Source organism: Salmo salar, chromosome ssa06, assembly GCF_905237065.1.
Source record: "Salmo salar chromosome ssa06, Ssal_v3.1, whole genome shotgun sequence".
NCBI classification, from domain to species: domain Eukaryota; kingdom Metazoa; phylum Chordata; class Actinopteri; order Salmoniformes; family Salmonidae; genus Salmo; species Salmo salar.
The window spans coordinates 81,968,180-81,987,196 of NC_059447.1; the positions used below are offsets into that span (position 1 = coordinate 81,968,180).

Genomic DNA, 19,017 nt, shown 5'->3' on the forward strand with positions numbered 1-19,017 from the left:
CGTTAGGTCTGGAATAACATAAATTACCTACAACACCGTTAGGTCTGGAATAAATCAGTTATGGATCAACGCCTTTAAGTCTGCAATAACATCAGTTACCGACAACACCGTTAGGTCTGGAATAACATCAGTTACCTACCAACGCCGTTAGGTCTGCAATAACATCAGTTACCTACAAACGCTGTTAGGTCTGGAATAACATCAGTTACCTACCAACGCCGTTAGGTCTGCAATAACATCAGTTACTGACCAACACTGTTAGGTCTGGAATAACATCAGTTACCTACCAACGCCGTTAGGTCTGCAATAACATCAGTTACTGACCAACACTGTTAGGTCTGGAATAACATCAGTTACCAGCCCACACCGTTAGGTCTGGAATAGCATCAGTTACCGACAACACCATTTGGTCTGGAATAACATCAGTTACCTACCAACACCGTTAGGTCTGGAATAACATCAGTTACCGACAACACCATTAGGTCTGGAATAACATCAGTTATGGATCAACGCCTTTAAGTCTGGAATAACATCGGTTGCCTATCAACACCGTTAGGTCTGGAATAACATCAGTTACCGACAACACCGTTAGGTCTGGAATAACATCAGTTACCAATCAACACTGTTAGGTCTGGAATAACATCAGTTACCGATCAACACCGTTAGGTCTGGAATAAATCAGTTATGGATCAACGCCTTTAAGTCTGCAATAACATCAGTTACTGACAACACCATTAGGTCTGGAATAACATCAGTTACCGACCAACACCGTTAGGTCTGGAATAACATCAGTTACCTACAAACACCGTTAGGTCTGGAATAACATCAGTAACTGACTAACGCCGTTAGGTCTGCAATAACATCAGTTACTGACCAACACCGTTAGGTCTGGAATAACATCAGTTACCTACCAACGCCGTTAGGTCTGCAATAACATCAGTTACTGACCAACACCGTTAGGTCTGGAATAACATCAGTTACCTACCAACGCCGTTAGGTCTGGAATAACATCAGTTACCTACCAACGCCGTTAGGTCTGCAATAACATCAGTTACTGACCAACACCGTTAGGTCTGGAATAACATCAGTTACCTACCAACACCGTTAGGTCTGGAATAGCATCAGTTACCGACAACACCATTTGGTCTGGAATAACATCAGTTACCTACCAACACCGTTAGGTCTGGAATAACATCAGTTACCTACAAACACCGTTAGGTCTGGAATAACATCAGTAACTGACTAACGCCGTTAGGTCTGGAATAACATTGGTTGCCTATCAACACCGTTAGGTCTGGAATAACATCAGTTACCTACAAACGCCGTTAGATCTGGAATAACATCAGTTATTGACCAACACCGTTAGGTCTGGAATAACATCAGTTACCGACAATACCATTAGGTCTGGAATAACATCAGTTACCGACAACACCATTAGGTCTGGAATAACATCAGTTATGGATCAACGCCTTTAAGTCTGCAATAACATCAGTTACCGACAACACCATTAGGTCTGGAATAACATCAGTTACCGACCAACACCGTTAGGTCTGGAATAACATCAGTTACCTACAAACACCGTTAGGTCTGGAATAACATCAGTAACTGACTAACGCCGTTAGGTCTGGAATAACATCGGTTGCCTATCAACACCGTTAGGTCTGGAATAACATCAGTTACCTACAAACGCCGTTAGATCTGGAATAACATCAGTTACTGACCAACACCGTTAGGTCTGGAATAACATCAGTTACCTACAAATGCCGTTAGACCTGGAATAACATCAGTTACTGACCAACACCGTTAGGTCTGGAATAACATCAGTTACCAACCAACGGCGTTAGGTCTGGAATAACATTAGTTACCTACCAACACTGTTAGGTCGGGAATAACATCAGTTACCTACAAACACCATTAGGTCTGGAATGACATCAGTTACTGATCAACGGCATTAGGTCTGGAATAACATCAGTTACCTACAAACGCCGTTTGGTCTGGAATAACATCAGTTACCTACCAACATCGTTAAGTCTGCAATAACATCAGTTACTGATCAACGCTGTTAGGTCAGGAATAACCTCAGTTACCGACCAATTACAGTCCCTCAGAATGGAGAACATGGACCATTGGCATCTGTTTCTTCAATGAGCATGTGTAACCCACCAGGATTTGAACCTAGGTCTCCAGCATGGCACAGAACTGGGGTAGTCTGTTGAGCTAAAGCCTGGACAGTATATCAGGGAGCGAAAAGAAGTCTTATGGTCTCAAGCAAGTATACTCATCACACCCATACAGAAAAGTAAATATTAAAATATATGGTGTTCAATTTAAAATAGATTTTACATTTTTTTGTAATTCATTCATGAATTAGATGTATTAATTTTGATTTGTGAACTGTATGAAATACACTCATCTGTACAGTATGTAACCTAGAGCAATGCACAAGCAATGGCCTTTCAATGATATAATAAAACATATCCAAGTGAGGAGAACTGTCACGTATACTCCCTCTCCGGCCTTGTCACGTCCTGACCATAGAAAGCTGTTATATTCTATGGTAGAGTAGGTCAGGGCGTGACAGGGGGTGTTCTAGTTTAGTTTTTCTATGTTGACATGTTCTAGTTTTTGTATTTCTATGTTGGGTTTTGTTTGGGATGATCTCCAATTTGAGGCAGCTGGTCGTCGTTGTCTCTAATTGGAGAGCATACTTAAGTAGGGTTTTTTTCCACATGGGTTTGTGGGAGATTGTCTTTGAGTTAGTGTATGGTTCACCTCTGCGTCATGGTTTGTTGTTTTGTTATTCAGTTTATTTATATGTATTGCATAGTTTCACAGTAAAAATAAAATGTGGAACGACACACACGCTGCACTTTGGTCCGCTCCTTCCTACGACAGGCCTCTAGGTCACCAGGCTGCTGATTATCCCACACACCTGTCACCATCGTCAAGCGCACCAGCGCCTCATGACACTCACCTGGACTCCATCACCTCTTTGATTATCTTCCCTATATCTGTCACTCCCCTTGGTTCTTTCCTCAGGTGTTATTGACTGTGTTTCATGTCGGTGCATTGTTTGTGGTTCGTGGTTATTGTTTCGTTTATTGATTAAAACACTCACTCCCTGTACTTGCTTCCTGACTCTCAGCACACATCGTTACAAGAACAGGATGAAATGAAGGATAAAGAAAGAATTAAAAGACTTTTCCATTATTTTTCTACGCTGAAATCTTCTTTTTTGTTTGTCTTTTAAAACAATCTGTGAGACAAAAAAATAAGTCTGAGTCTGTGAGACAAAAAAGAAATACTGTAGCTTAATTAAACATCACTGCTACTTCAGCCAGGTGTTGCTGTAAAGCTAATGAAATGAATACATTGTGGAAGGTTTGTCCAGAGTCATACGTCAATAGGGTAGGGGTAAATTGCTGCCTGTCAACATCGAATGACGCAGCCATCGGTGCCTTGTGGGTGAAGTGTGAGGGAGGGAGCGATCCTGGCCTCTCGTATGGAGGCGTTGTGGTGATCCCAGCAGGGTAAAATAGCTTGGGATACCTGCCGCCTAGACCTGCTAGACTTTCTGTTAGTGGGAAAGGTCTTAGCAGGAGAACACCAGAGAAAGCTATGATTGGCTGGCACATTATTGGAGTTAAACCTCCTATAGTCTAAAGTAATATTCACCTGCTTTCATGGAGTGAGGATTCACTCCTTTGGGAAGACTAGAGTTTCCCAGATACATATCCATTGGGGAGGAGGTGAAACAGGTTTGTTCTGTAAAACACATCAACAAATTCACAAAATTATTAGTAACGTTTTCACAGTTGAAAAACAACAGTCGTAAACACTGATTTAAATTGACGTGTGTTCAAGTGAATAGCTCAGCCTTGGGCATGGGACTGGTGTCAACCCATCTGTGTAGGTTTGGAACCCAGACGATCTGAAGAAGAAGATATTAAACACAATGTGAATCAAGACACAGAAAAACATTCAACCACTAATGTATCTCTATAGAATATAGATAACAGCTTTCTTCCAGAATCCTGCTTTCATTTGGTTGATTAAGCTTATTCTGATGAACCTCTGAAGAAGCAGCTGAGCCAGCCTCCACTGTTTGGGGTGTTCTGTACTGGGTGTGCTGGGCGGCTGATAGGGTGCCAGGGTTGGCACGGAGGGTTGGCCTCCGAGTGTTCCCGGCTTGGTGACAGTCATCATAGAAGGATCCACCACATATCTACTCCGGATATCTGTGACAAGTGAAAGGATGCAGGCCACTATATAAAGTGCATTCGGAAAGTGTTCAGACCCCTTGACTTTTTCCACATTTTGTTACCTTACAGCCTTATTCTAAAATGGATTAAATAAATCAAAATCCTCATCAATCTACACACAATACCCCATAATAATGATGCAAAAACTGGTTTTTAGAATTACCTTATTTACATAGGTATTTAGACCCTTTGCTATGAGACTCAAAATTGAGCTCAGGTTCATCCTGTTTCCATTGATCATCCTTGAGATGTTTCTACAACTTGATTGGAGTACACCTGGGGTAAATTTAATTAATTGGACATGAAATGGAAAGGCACACACCTGTTTATATAAGATCCCACAGTTGACAGTGCATGTCACAGCAAAACACAAGCCGTGAGGTTGAAGGAATTGTCTATAGAGCTCCGAGATAGGATTGTGTCAAGGCACAGATCTGGGGAAGGGTACCAAAAAATGTCTGGTGCATTGAAGGCCCCCAAGAAAACAGTGGCCTCCATCATTCTTAAATGGAAGAAGATTAGAACCACCAAGACTCTTCCCAGAGCTGGCCGCCCAGCCAAACTGAGCAATCGGGCAAGAAGGGCCTTGGTCAGGGAGGTGACCAAGAACCCAATGGTCACTCTGACTTAGCTCCAGAGTTCCTCTGTGGAGATGAGAGAACCACTCACCAATGGCCAGACGTGAGCCACTCCTCAGTAAAAGGCACATGACAGCCCGCTTGGAGTTTGCCAAAAGGCACCTAAAGGACTCTCAGAACATGAGAAACAAGATTCTCTGGTCTGATGAAACCAAGATTGAACGCTTTGGCCTGAATGCCAAGCATCACGTATGGAGAAAACCTGGCACCATCCCTGCGGTGAAGCAAGGGATGTTTTTCAGCAGCAGGGACTTGGAGACTTGTCAGGATGGAGGGAAAGATGAACGGAGCAAAGTACAGAGAGATCCTTGATGAAAACCTGCTCCAAAGCACTCAGGACCTCAGACTGGGGCAAAGGTTTACCTTCCAACAGGAAAATGACCCTAAGCACACAGCCAAGACAACACAGGAGTGGCTTCGGGACAAGTCTCTGAATGTCCTTGAGGGGCCCAGCCAGAGCCCGGACTTGAACCCGATCGAATATCTCTGGAGAGACCTGAAAATAGTTGTGCAGTGACGCTCCCCATCCAACCTGACAGAGCTTGAGAGGATCTGCAAAGAATGGGAGAAACTCCCCAAATACAGGTGTGCCAAGCTTGTAGCGTAATACCCAAGAAGACTCAAGGCTGTAATCGCTGCCAAAGGTTCCTCAACAAAGTACTGATTAAAGGGTCTGAATATTTATGTAAATGTGATATTTCCATTTTTTTTATACATTTGTTAACATTTCTAAAAACCTATTTTTGCATTGTCATTATGGAGTACTGTGTGCTTATTTGAGCTGTTCTTGCCATAATATGGACTTGGTATGTTACCAAATAGGGCTATTTTCTGTATCCCACCCCTACCTTGTCATACCACAACTGATTGTCTCAAATGAATTAAAAGGGAAATACATTCCACAAATTAGCTTTTAGCAAGGAACACCTGTTAATTGAAATGCATTCCAGGTGACTACCTCATGAAGCTGTTTGAGAGAATGCCAAGAGTGTGCAAAGCTGTCGTCAAGGCAAAGGGTGGCTACTTTGAATAATTTTAAAATAGAAAATATTTTTTGATTTGTTTAACTCTTTTTTGGTTTCTACATGATTCCATATGTGTTATTTCATAGTTTTGATGTCTTCACTATTATTCTACAATGTTGAAAATAGTCAAAATTAAGAAAAACCCTTGAATGAGTAGGTGTGTCCAAACTTTTGACTGGTACTGTATGTAAATAAGGTACTTCTGTTTGTTATTTTTTAAATATTTGCCAAAAAACCTGTTTTCGCGTTGTCATTATGGGGTATTGTGTGTAGATTGTCATTATGGGGTATTGTGTGTAGATTGTCATTATGGGGTATTGTGTGTAGATTGATGAGGGAATTTTTTTTTGTCAATTTTAGAATAAGGCTGTATCGCAACAAAATGTGGAAAAAGATAAGGGGTTTTAATACTTTCCGAATGCACTGTAGAACAACCACTTGCTGACAGGCAAGAGTGTCCTGCTATGATACTCTGTTACAACCCAAACTCAACCAGACTACTTCCTCGAACAATGTGATAGCTAAACCAAGTCACTCACTCACATGAGTACAGACATTTAAGCTATTACAACTCATCACACTCTCACAATAGCAAATTCTTTACTCATATGATACAATACGTCTTAAATCACCTGTTCTCCTGGCATATAAATGTCAACTATGTGGAGTATTTGTTCCAGCATCCCAGGACCCCACCATGGGGACGATGGGAGGTGGTCCATGCCATTCCTTCTGTTCCATTTCATTGGTTTTTGTGGGGAGAAACCCCTCCCTCTTGAAGGTCCCTGTGGTGGGGATCCCCTCCCTCTGGAAGGTCCCTGTGGTGGGGATCTCCTCCCTCTGGAAGGTCCCTGTGGTGGGGATCTCCTCCCTCTGGAAGGTCCCTGTGGTGGGGATCTCCTCCCTCTGGAAGGTCCCTGTGGTGGGGATCTCCTCCCTCTGGAAGGTCCCTGTGGTGGGGATCTCCTCCCTCTGGAAGGTCCCTGTGGTGGGGATCTCCTCCCTCTGGAAGGTCCCTGTGGTGGGGATCTCCTCCCTCTGGAAGGTCCCTGTGGTGGGGATCTCCTCCCTCTGGAAGGTCCCTGTGGTGGGGATCTCCTCCCTCTGGAAGGTCCCTGTGGTGGGGATCTCCTCCCTCTGGAAGGTCCCTGTGGTGGGGATCTCCTCCCTCTGGAAGGTCCCTGTGGTGGGGATCCCCTCCCTCTGGAAGGTCCCTGTGGTGGGGATCTCCTCCCTCTGGAAGGTCCCTGTGGTGGGGATCCCCTCCCTCTGGAAGGTCCCTGTGGTGGGGATCTCCTCCCTCTGGAAGGTCCCTGTGGTGGGGATCCTCCCTCTGGAAGGTCCCTGTGGTGGGGATCTCCTCCCTCTGGAAGGTCCCTGTGGTGGGGATCCCCTCCCTCTGGAAGATCCCTGTGGTGGGGATCCTCCCTCTGGAAGGTCCCTGTGGTGGGGATCCCCTCCCTCTGGAAAGGCCCTGTTTCTGTGCAGGGATGCTGTCTGTCTGGAGGATCCCCTAAATTTCAGGTGCCACAGGGATGTCCTCAAGGAGCTATCCAGCACAGGTGGAGTGTAGGAGACACACAAAGACATTACAATCACAATTATAATCACCTGAGAGACTACTACCTGAGCTACTACTACCTGAGATACTACTACTAATTTGTAAGTCGCTCTGGATAAGAGCGTCTGCTAAATGACTTAAATGTAAATGTAAATGTACTACCTGAAAGACTACTACTACCTGAGAGACTACTACTGCCTGAAAGACTACTACTACCTGAGAGACTACTACCTGAGAGACTACTACCTGAGAGACTATTACCTGAAAGACTACTATTACCTGAGAGACTACTACCTGAGAGACTACTACCGGAGAGACTATTACCATAGAGACTACTACCTTAGAGACTATTACCTGAGAGACTACTACTACCTGAGAGACTACTACCTGAGAGACTATTACCTGAGAGACTACTACTACCTGAGAGACTACTACCTGAGAGACTATTACCTGAGAGACTATTACCTGAAAGACTACTACTACCTGAGAGACTATTACCTGAGAGACTATTACCTGAGAGACTACTACCTGAGAGACTACTACTACCTGAGAGACTATTACCTGAGAGACTATTACCTGAGAGACTACTACCTGAGAGACTATTACCTGAGAGACTATTACCTGAGAGACTACTACCTGAGAGACTACTACTACCTGAGAGACTACTACCTGAGAGACTACTACCTGAGAGACTATTACCTGAGAGACTACTACCTGAGAGACTACTACCTGAGAGACTATTACCTGAGAGACTACTACTACCTGAGAGACTACTACCTGAGAGACTATTACCTGAGAGACTACTACTACCTGAGAGACTACTACCTGAGAGACTATTACCTGAGAGACTACTACTACCTGAGAGACTATTACCTGAGAGACTATTACCTGAGAGACTACTACCTGAGAGACTATTACCTGAGAGACTACTACCTGAGAGACTACTACCTGAGAGACTACTACCTGAGAGACTATTACCTGAGAGACTACTACCTGAGAGACTACTACCTGAGAGACTATTACCTGAGAGACTACTACCTGAGAGACTATTACCTGAGAGACTACTACTACCTGAGAGACTATTACCTGAAAGACTACTACTACCTGAGAGACTATTACCTGAGAGACTACTACTACCTGAGAGACTACTACCTGAGAGACTACTACCTGAGAGACTACTACCTGAGAGACTATTACCTGAAAGACTACTATTACCTGAGAGACTACTACCTGAGAGACTACTACCTGAGAGACTACTACTACCTGAGAGACTACTACTACCTGAGAGACTACTACCTGAGAGACTACTACTACCTGAGAGACTACTACCTGAGAGACTACTACCTGAGAGACTACTACCTGAGAGACTATTACCTGAAAGACTACTACTACCTGAGAGACTACTACCTGAGAGACTACTACCTGAGAGACTACTACCTGAGAGACTACTACCTGAGAGACTATTACCTGAGAGACTACTACTACCTGAGAGACTACTACCTGAGAGACTATTACCTGAGAGACTACTACTACCTGAGAGACTACTACCTGAGAGACTATTACCTGAGAGACTACTACTACCTGAGAGACTATTACCTGAGAGACTATTACCTGAGAGACTACTACCTGAGAGACTACTACCTGAGAGACTATTACCTGAGAGACTACTACCTGAGAGACTACTACCTGAGAGACTATTACCTGAGAGACTACTACTACCTGAGAGACTACTACCTGAGAGACTACTACTACCTGAGAGACTACTATTACCTGAGAGACTACTACCTGAGAGACTACTACTACCTGAGAGACTATTACCTGAGAGACTACTACTACCTGAGAGACTACTACCTGAGAGACTACTACCTGAGAGACTACTACTACCTGAGAGACACCACTCTGCAACTCAATAAACTGGCCCTGCATGGTATTCAGCTGCCCCTGCATTAGGTTCATCGCCTACTGCTAGTTGTTTACCTGTCTATGGGCTGCATAATCTCATCACCTAGCAGACATCAAGAGGGTTTATCAGACTGAGATTAAGAGACTTGGACCATCTTTAGGATTCTGTCACACCCAATTTTCATTTCATTGGAAATGCACCTCAGTGCAGATGTTACATGTGTTATGTAGAAAAACCTTACCCTAATATGGGTCCACCACGGAATGATACTATACAATCATGGGGATGTCTACCCGTTCATGGCTTACTGATGGAGGAACATGAGCAAGATTTCAGGACAAAGCCTTGGTTTACCAATGATATATTCATCACACCACAACTATTCAACTGTACAAATGAAGTCAAACCTTACTCCATTGGTGGTTGTTCATAGAGGACTTTTGGGAAAGTTACCAGAAATGTGCAACCTTACATCAGACCAATCAGAAGTGCAGTGTATAAATAGTTACCTCGAGGAGCGTTATCCATGGTTTGCTTTCTCAGATAAAGGCAATTTAATGATACACAAGCCTTCAGGCAACTTTCTATCTTGTGCCTGGATAATGGAACCACAGAACTAGAATAAGATTATATTTGTATGGATGGAACATCAGAAGTATCCCTCCGTATTATGGCATCATAATCATAACTGCATCACCAATCGTTAAATCTAGATCATCAATGTCATAGCAACCAGAGACTCTTCTATTGATTGTGACATAATCAATTAATAGTTCCATACAATTCCATATCATGTTGAATTCAGATTGAATAAGTAACATGTAGGATACTTAAACTATTGCCTGCAATCCAATGAGGATTAAATGCCCAATGCCAGAATCATGACACAGGACAGCACAAGGTCTAATGGAACACTGAGTATCAGGCATTTACACAGCGGAACTTTAAGATACATTCTAAAATCCACAAACTCAATTCATAGAGCCTTAAAATGTGCACGTTCTAAAATCCCCTGAAACTAAATACATATAGCCTTAAAATGTGCACTTGTGTACAGAACCATCTTTGTTACACTAGCAATCTATAGTATAGTCCTTACTGCACATCTGCCTCCAACTCTGTTTTAGGCCCATCAATGTCTTAAAGAAATGTCATCACTAAACAACTGAATATGTTCCTCTATAAATAGACCTGCAACACATTGCAGTTAGTGGACAGACATTGGGTTGAATTACAGTATTTTAGGCCATCACAGATTCCAGTTGGTGACCTGGATAATGTGGCTGCTGTTGGAATCCTCCTGCTCCTCCTCCTATGGAACAGGACCCAGCTGACCTCAATACATGTCATTATCATATCACAGTTTCCTGTTGGCATTATACAGCCATATCACTGTGTGTAGATGTTGTGTCACTGCTATGTAACACAGTCTAAAGACGTGCCACATGCTAGCCCCCTGGGAGCAGGATACAGTCAAGTGTTGTTGCTCTTGTAGACACCAAAACATCCCCAATGGACCCCCATGAATCCCCCATCATGACACACACTTATCACCAACAGATACAATTTGCACACTCACACATATACACACACACACACACACACACACACACACACACACACACACACACACACACATTATAGTGGCTGTGTGACGACGATGCGATGTCTCTCATAGAAAGCAGCAGGGTACTATGTGCCTCTATTCCTTTGTTATTAATTGTGTCTTAAACAAGCGGCGCCTACTCAGTCCTCCTGGTGTCAGCAGCACCCAGAGTATCCATGGAAACTGCAGGCTGGGCCCAGCTCATGGAGAGATGCAGTCTGTTGCCCGACAGGCAGAAAATGCCTCATGTAAATAGTGTGAATGAGAGTGCCCTCGGGTGGTGTGTTCTTGCAAGTGCATTGAAGAGAATATAAAACAAGGGTCTCGATCAACTCAAACAGGGGAAAGATGACGTATGGAGGATTGTGCTCTAGAATCAGAATTAGTTTGTTAGGTATTTGATTGGTTTAGTCTAGTTTTAAAACACAAGTGAATGTGCATGTGAGAGCAAAAACAATGCTAGAGCAAAGGCCAATGTAAACAACACAAACCAGTGAAAAAAAAGAATCTGCCATTTTGTATCCAGCAACACCATCTACCGGTGAGATTTGATAATACATAAAAACATGAATCAGTCATTCACATCTATTACAGTTCATATCAGGAAATCAGCCAATTGAAATAGATTCATTAGGCCCTAATCTATGGATTTCACATGACTGGGCAAGGGCGTAGGCCCACCCACTTGGGAGCAAGGCCCAGTTAATCAGAGTTTTTCACCACAAAAGGGCTTTATTAGTGACAGAAATACTCCTCAGTTTCATCAGCTGTCCGTGTGACTGGTCTCAGACGATCCCACAGGTGAAGAAACCGGATGTCGAGGTCCTGGGCTGACGTGGTCTGCGGTTGTGAGGCCGGTTGTACGTACTGCCAAATTCTCTAGAACAACGTTGGAGGCAGCATATGGTAGAGAAATGAACATTCAATTCTCTGGCAACAGCTCTGGTAGACATTCCTGCATTCAGCATGCCAATTGAGTGCTCCTTCAAAACTTCATACGTCTGTGGCATTGTGTGTGTGACAAAACTGCACATTTTATTTTCCCCAGCACAAGGTGCACCTGTGTAATGATCATGCTGTTTAATCAGCTTCTTGATATGCCACACCTGTCAGATGGATGGACTATCTTGGCAAAGGAGAAATGCTCACTAACAGGGATGTAAATTTGTGCACAACATTTGAGAGAAATAAGTTTTTTGTTCATATGGAACATTTCTGGGATCTTTTATTTCAGCTCATGAAACATGGGAAAAACACTTTATGTGTTGCATTTATATATAGAACCCTTTAGAACCCTTTATGTTCAGTTAAAACTGAAAAAAATAAACAAACAATTGTGTATATTCAGCTGTAAACTATTTGGAACACAACGCCTGACACGTAACATTTTACTAGTGAAACAGATATGTTGAACTAGCTTGCTTGAGGTTTTGATATAACATATAGCCTAATACAGCTTTACTAAGAGCAAGGTGAGGTTATGTCTAAAAACTAGTATTATTAAATGTAATAAGAAAATGGAATAGATTAGAACAATGCATGGGTAGTAAAAATAATGATTGATTAAAGAGTTGCTCCTAAAGTTCAGTACATTTCAGCCAATATTTTTTTAAGTCATGCTCACGAGCCAAAATGGGTCCTCGAAAAATATGCACAATTGTGTACTACATCATCCATTTTGGATGATATGTCATGTCCTGCAAAAAAATAAATGCAATGTGTTTCTCTCCTGTTAATACAATATTTTCTGATAAAGATGTTTGTAATAAAGTGTAAAAAAGAGAAATAATACAAAATCCTGATAAACAATAAAGGTCCTACAGTTGATGACAGGGTAGTGTGCAACTAAGCCTTTGAATAATGTATGATATCTCCCCACCACTAGGAGGCTCTTTACTTCTTGTCTTTGACATGTTTGGCAGGCTGCTCAATAAGTTCCCCCTTGTGATACTTCTGTCCGATCCCATAAGGCACGTGTGCAGCGATGGTCCCCAGCTCCTTGGCTCCCTCGATGTGGGACATCTGGTCGTCGAAAAATATGTGGGGCCGGATCATCTGCAGGAGGGGCCCTTTGGGGGCCCCGGCTAGGAACAGGGCTTCGTCGATCTCCAGGCCCCAGCTCCTGAGGGTCTTGAGGACACGGGCCCCTGAGCTGGCTGCACTGCGGGCTGTTACCAGGTAGGTACGAATGGGGCAGTTCATACGCTCATTCTTGGCATAGAACTTTCTCTGGAGCTTCCCCAGTGCCTCCAGGAAACACTTCAAGGGACCCTGAGTGAAACAGTGAGACATAGGGTTAGCATAGTATTGTTTTTACTTTTGTCCAAAATCAAAGTAAATAATACATCAATGGGTTCTTCTTTATTGGGATAGTCCCCTATTATAGATGGTCTTTAGATGCTCAAACTATCACCAAGATATTAACTGCCAATGTAGATATGCAACAACTTGGTACGATTAAGTAAGGGTTACGTCAGGGATTAGGGATAGTGGGATAGTTAGTTAAAAAGTTGGTTGCTAGTTAGTTGAAAATCTATAACCCCCGTATACACTCTTATAAAAAAGGGTTACAAAAGGGTTTTTCGGCTGTCCCCACAGGATAACCCTGTTTGGTTCCCGATAGAACCCTTTTTGGTCCCGGGTAGTACCCTTTTGAGTTCCATGTAAAACCCTCTGTGGAAAGGGTTCTACCTGGAACCAAAAAGTGTTCATCAAAGGGTTTCCTATGGGGACAGCCAAAGAACACCTTTACATTGTAGATAGCCCATTTTTTCTAACAGTGTAGGAGACTCCAAATCAGGAAATCTGAAGAAAAAAAGCAATGTCAAACATTTACATAAAATGTGGGCATGTAGTACTTCAGATCCTCTCGTGATCACCTTTTTAAGAGGTATGTTCTCAAACTCCTGCTCGTGCTCAAAGAACTTATCCAGGCCACGTTGTTTCGCGATGATCTCCGACTCATCAGAGAAGAGGACAGCGTCTCCGTCAAAGGCTACTTTCAGCTGTGTGTCGGACAGCTGGTTTTCCACATCTCCACATGTAAACATGGTCGCTGCAGCAATGCCTGTTTATAAAATATTATTAGGGTTTTATACATTCTCATAACAAATAATCTCATCATTTTTAAATATTAATAATAGTTAATGATCTTTAAATATTTCTGTTCCATAAACCAGAATTCACATTTTTTTGTTGCTGGAATTTATTTGTTGCTCGAAGCAGCCAACTACTTGTCCTAGGAATTGGTCATTTTAGGGATTTGAGTCTGGATTGGCTATTTCAGGCCTCAGATCAATTTAAGAGTATAATTATTGATTTTAATATGACTCAACTGATCTCAAAATGTGAAAAACCTTGTTAGATTCTTATTGATTGATTTAATTCTTACTAATAACCCCCATAAATAGTGTCTAGTACAGGTATTCCCAAACTGGGGTACACGCAATGCCGTCGGGGGTACGCCAAGTAAAAATGTGATTCACATTTTTTTAAATTAAAATTTAAAAAAACAATTAGTTGCCTCGTTTCACTGGCAAAAATAAAATTAAACAATTTAGTGATCAGCGAAGTAACAACACAATGTCAAATACAGGTAGCCTAGTCAAATAATTAACATCCAATCACATTAACCGTTACTCTCTCACGGGAATTCCACTAACGGTCCGTATGTAGCCAAACGCAGCTGCTGCTCATTCCGTTGACTTGAAAATGTATAAATGGTTTAAAAAAGTAAGGCCCACGTCCATAGAGACACATACTGCTACTACCAGCAGTACTACATCTGCACCTGTCGACGACACAAGTTGTTCTGCTTCCATGAGCACATCCAATGCTAGCATCAGTATTTCTACATTTGTTGTTAGCCCAGCTAGCATGGACACTGACAGTTGTGAATCCGATGCAGCCGAAGAGCTACTGCCCCCTTACCCGGGAAAGCACTGAACAACAGGACGTTGGACCATTGAGGAGACGCTAATATGATGAGAACTACATTGATTTGGGGTTCACTTATATTGGAAGTAGTGCCTTTCCTCAGCCACAGTGTGTTATGTGTGCAAAAGTACTATGTCACAACTCGATGAATCCTTCACTCTTGCACAGACATTTAGAAACAAACATGCCAATTTTAAAAATAAGCAGCGGGAGTTTTTTGAGCAAGAATTAAGATGACTTTCGAGCAGTAAGATGTATAAAAGTAAAAGATACCATTAATAAGAAGTGGCTAGAAGCGTCTTATATGGTGAGCTACCGAGTGGCTAGGACAGGTGAGCACCATACTATTGTGGAGGACTTAATCCATCCTGCTGCTGTGGATATGGCTGGGACAATGCTGGGGGAAATGACCCCAAAAAACTATACAGACAAAGACTTCATCAAACAACACTGTTTCACAAAACGTCAGTGACATGGCAAGAGATGCTTTGAAACAATTAACATACAACATACAAGCCAGTGAATTCTACACGTTACAGCTGGATGTCAACAGACGTAGCAGGCCTGGCACAGCTCCTGGTATATGTTACGTTTATGGGGGGTCAATTAAGGAAGACACCCTCTTCAAAGGCAACCTGCCTAAATGACTACAGACCCGTAGCACTCATGTCCGTAGCCATGAAGTGCTTTGAAAGGCTGGTAATGGCTCACATCAACACCATTATCCCAGAAACCCTAGACCCACTCCAATTTGCATACAGCCCAAACAGATCCACAGATGATGCAATCTCTATTGCACTCCACACTGCCCTTTCCCACCTGGACAAAAGGAACACTTGTGAGAATTCTATTCATTGACCACAGCTCAGCGTTCAACACCATAAGACTCCTGAACAGGTAATCAAATGGCTACCCGGACTATTTGCATTGTGTGCCCCCCCAACCCCTCTTTTTACGCTGCTGCTACTCTCTGTTTATCATATATGCATAGTCACTTTAACTATACATTCATGTACATACTACCTCAATTGGGCCGACCAACCAGTGCTCCCGCACATTGGCTAACCGGGCTATCTGCATTCTTTTATTCTACTGCTACTCTCTATTCATCATATATGCATAGTCGCTTTAACCATATCTACATGTACATACTACCTCAATCAGCCTGACTAACCGGTGTCTGTATGTAGCCTCGCAATTTTTATAGCCTCGCTACTGTATATAGCCTGTCTTTTCACTGTTGTTTTATTTCTTTACTTGCCTATTGTTCACCTAATACCTTTTTTGCACTATTGGTTAGAGCCTGTAAGTAAGCATTTCACTGTAAGGTCTACACCTGTTGTATTCGGCGCACGTGACAAATAAACTTTGATATGATTTGATTCTGCAAACCATTGGAAACCAGGACAACAGGAGAGGATATTTTTAAAGTAATGGACAGCTTTGTGACATCAAATGGACTTTGGTGGTCAAGATGTGTTGGTATCTGTACTGATGGCGCAAAAGCCATGACAGGGAGACATAGTGGATTGCTCCCGACGCCACTTGGGTACACTGCAGCATCCACTGAGAGGCTCTTGCTGCCAAAGGAATGCCTGACAGCTTGAAATACGTTCTGGACACTACAGTGAAAATGGTTAACTTTGTTAAAGCAAGGCCCCTGAACTCTTGTGTTTTTTCTGCATTATGCAATGATATGGGCAGCGACCATGTAACGCTTTTGCGACATACTTAAGTGCGCTTTTATCAAGGGGAAAGGTGTTGACACATTTTTTAAAATTGAGAGAAGAGCTTAAAGTTTTCATTACTGACCATAATGTTCACTTGTCTGACCGATTGCATGATGACGAGTTTTTCACACGACTGGCCTATCTGGGTGATGTTTTTACTCACCTGAATGATCTGAATCTGGGATTACAGGGACTCTTCGTAACTATATTCAATGTGCGGGACAAAATTGAGGCTATGATTAAGAAGTTGGAGCTCTGCTCTGTCTGCATTAACAAGGACAACACACAGGTCTTTCCATCATTGTATGATTTTTTTGTGTGCAAATGAACTCAAGCTTACGGACAATGTCAAATGTGATATAGCAAACCACCTGAGTGAGTTGGGTGCGCAATTACTTTCCTGAAACGGATGACAAACAACTGGCTTGGTTATCCCTTTCATGCCCTGCCTCCAGTCCACTTACCGATATCTGAACAAGAGAGCCTCATCGAAATTGCAACAAGCGGTTCTGTAAAAATGGAATTTAAATCAAAAGCCACTGCCATACTTCTGGACTGAGCTGCGCTCAGAGTATCCTGCCTTGGCAAATAGCGCAGTTAAGACACCGATTCCCTTTGCAACCACATACCTATGTGAGAGTGGATTCTCAGCCATCACTAGCATGAAAACTAAATACAAGCACAGACTGTGAGTGGGGAAAGACAGAGACTCCAAAGACAGAACGTGTCTCCTTCCTGAGCGGTATGACGGCTGCGAGGACCCATGGTGTTTATACTTGCATACTATTGTTTGAACAGATGAACGTGGTACCTTCAAGCGTTTGGAAATTGCTCCCAAGAATGAAGCAAACTTGTGGAGGTCTACAATGTTTTTTTCTGAGGTCTTGGCTGATTTTCCCATGATGTCAAGCAGAGGCACTGAGTTTGAAGGTAGGCCTTGAAAAACATCCACAGGTACACCTCCAATTGACAATTAGCCTATCAGAAACTTCTAAAGCCATGACATCATTTTCTGGAATTTTCCAAGCTGTTTTAAGGCAGTCAACTTAGTGTGTTAACTTCTGACCCACTGGAATTGTGATAGATTATTTAACTTAAAATTCACTGTCTGTAAACAATTGTTATAAAAATGACTTGTGTCATGCACAAAGTAGATGTCGTACCGACTTCCCAAAACTATAGTTTGATAAACAAGAAATTTGTGGAGAGGTTGAAAAACAAGTTTTAATGACTCCAACCTAAGTGTATGTAAACTTCCGACTTCAACTGTGTATATATAGTGTGTGTGTGTGTGTAGTTTTAATGACAATGTAAACTTCCGACTTCGGAAGTTTACATAGTCATTAAAACTACACACACACACACACACACACACACACACACACACACACACACACACACACACACACACACACACACACACTAAGAAGATAAAACTGCTTCTCCAATTAAAATCCCTGATCACACTTGTAGGTGATGTCATGGCGACGTTGGCTAACTAAGCTCATGTGTAAATACATGTAATCAGGTCTAAGTTGTCTCACGCCGAACTGCACTTCTGCAGGCCGTTAAATCAAAGCCACTCCTTCAATTTAAAGTAGGTTTTGACAAAAATGTAAATGTGTAATTTTCATAAAGTTGGGGTAATAAAATGTTCAACTACTTAAGACATTGGCTCCAATCTAGGATGTGCTTTAATGAACAACTAAGTGATAATTCTTCACTTCTCTCATTGACTTCTCAAGCCCCGGCCTGGACTGTTTGGTCTGTTTCACAAGCTTTCCTGGAAGTGTCGCGATGTTGTACTTCTGGGTTTAGGAAATCCCAGTGGAGGCTGGTGGAAGGAGCTATAGGAGGACAGGCTCATTGTAATAGCTGGAATGGAATAAATGGAAGGGTAGCAAACACATCACACGTATGGAAACCACATGTTTGACTCCGTTCCATTGATTCCATTACAGCCATTACAATGAGTCACAACCTATTACAACAGCATCAACCATGCATTACAGCTGTAGGCTATTCTATAAAGTGTTACCAAAATGTACATCTAGAGTTGTTGACTTAGCACCCATGCTAAGCTAAACCAGTTAAATCCCTAGAGGACAAAAAACACTGTCATCACCACCTACCCTCCTCAATGGCCTCAGTGACTTTCTTTCCATCCTTGGAGAGGTACAGGTTGGTCATGTAGGCTTTCAGATAGCCAATGGGGCTTTGCCCTCCCGTCATACAGAATCTCTCAATGGTTAAATCTGTCAGATAGACGAAACAACAAACATTATCACCGTATAGAAATGTGATGTATAGTTATCAGGGTGGTAGCCAAAGATGGCCACTACATATCATGAACAGG

At 42.5% G+C, this 19,017-nt stretch overlaps 1 protein-coding gene and 1 long non-coding RNA gene across 2 annotated transcripts in view; both read right to left on the reverse strand.

Annotated features, from left to right (window-relative positions):
* Window positions 1-7,258: 7,258 nt before the first annotated feature.
* Window positions 7,259-10,043, reverse strand: LOC106608206 (uncharacterized). The gene is made up of 3 exons (XR_001329410.2): window positions 9,899-10,043; window positions 9,631-9,696; window positions 7,259-7,474 (listed from the first exon to the last, which is right to left on the reverse strand). It is a non-coding gene; the product is annotated as an uncharacterized lncRNA (long non-coding RNA).
* A 2,214-nt stretch (window positions 10,044-12,257) lies between these two features.
* LOC106608205 (cytosolic 5'-nucleotidase 1A-like) overlaps window positions 12,258-19,017 on the reverse strand; it is a 30,304-nt gene continuing 23,544 nt past the window's right edge. Inside the window, exons 3-5 of the mRNA XM_045721077.1 lie at window positions 18,794-18,916; window positions 13,875-14,062; window positions 12,258-13,266 (exon numbers count right to left, since the gene is read on the reverse strand). Coding sequence (XP_045577033.1) covers window positions 12,889-13,266; window positions 13,875-14,062; window positions 18,794-18,916 — 689 coding nt within the window. The 3' untranslated portion in view covers window positions 12,258-12,888. The remainder of the gene's footprint in view (window positions 13,267-13,874; window positions 14,063-18,793; window positions 18,917-19,017) is intronic.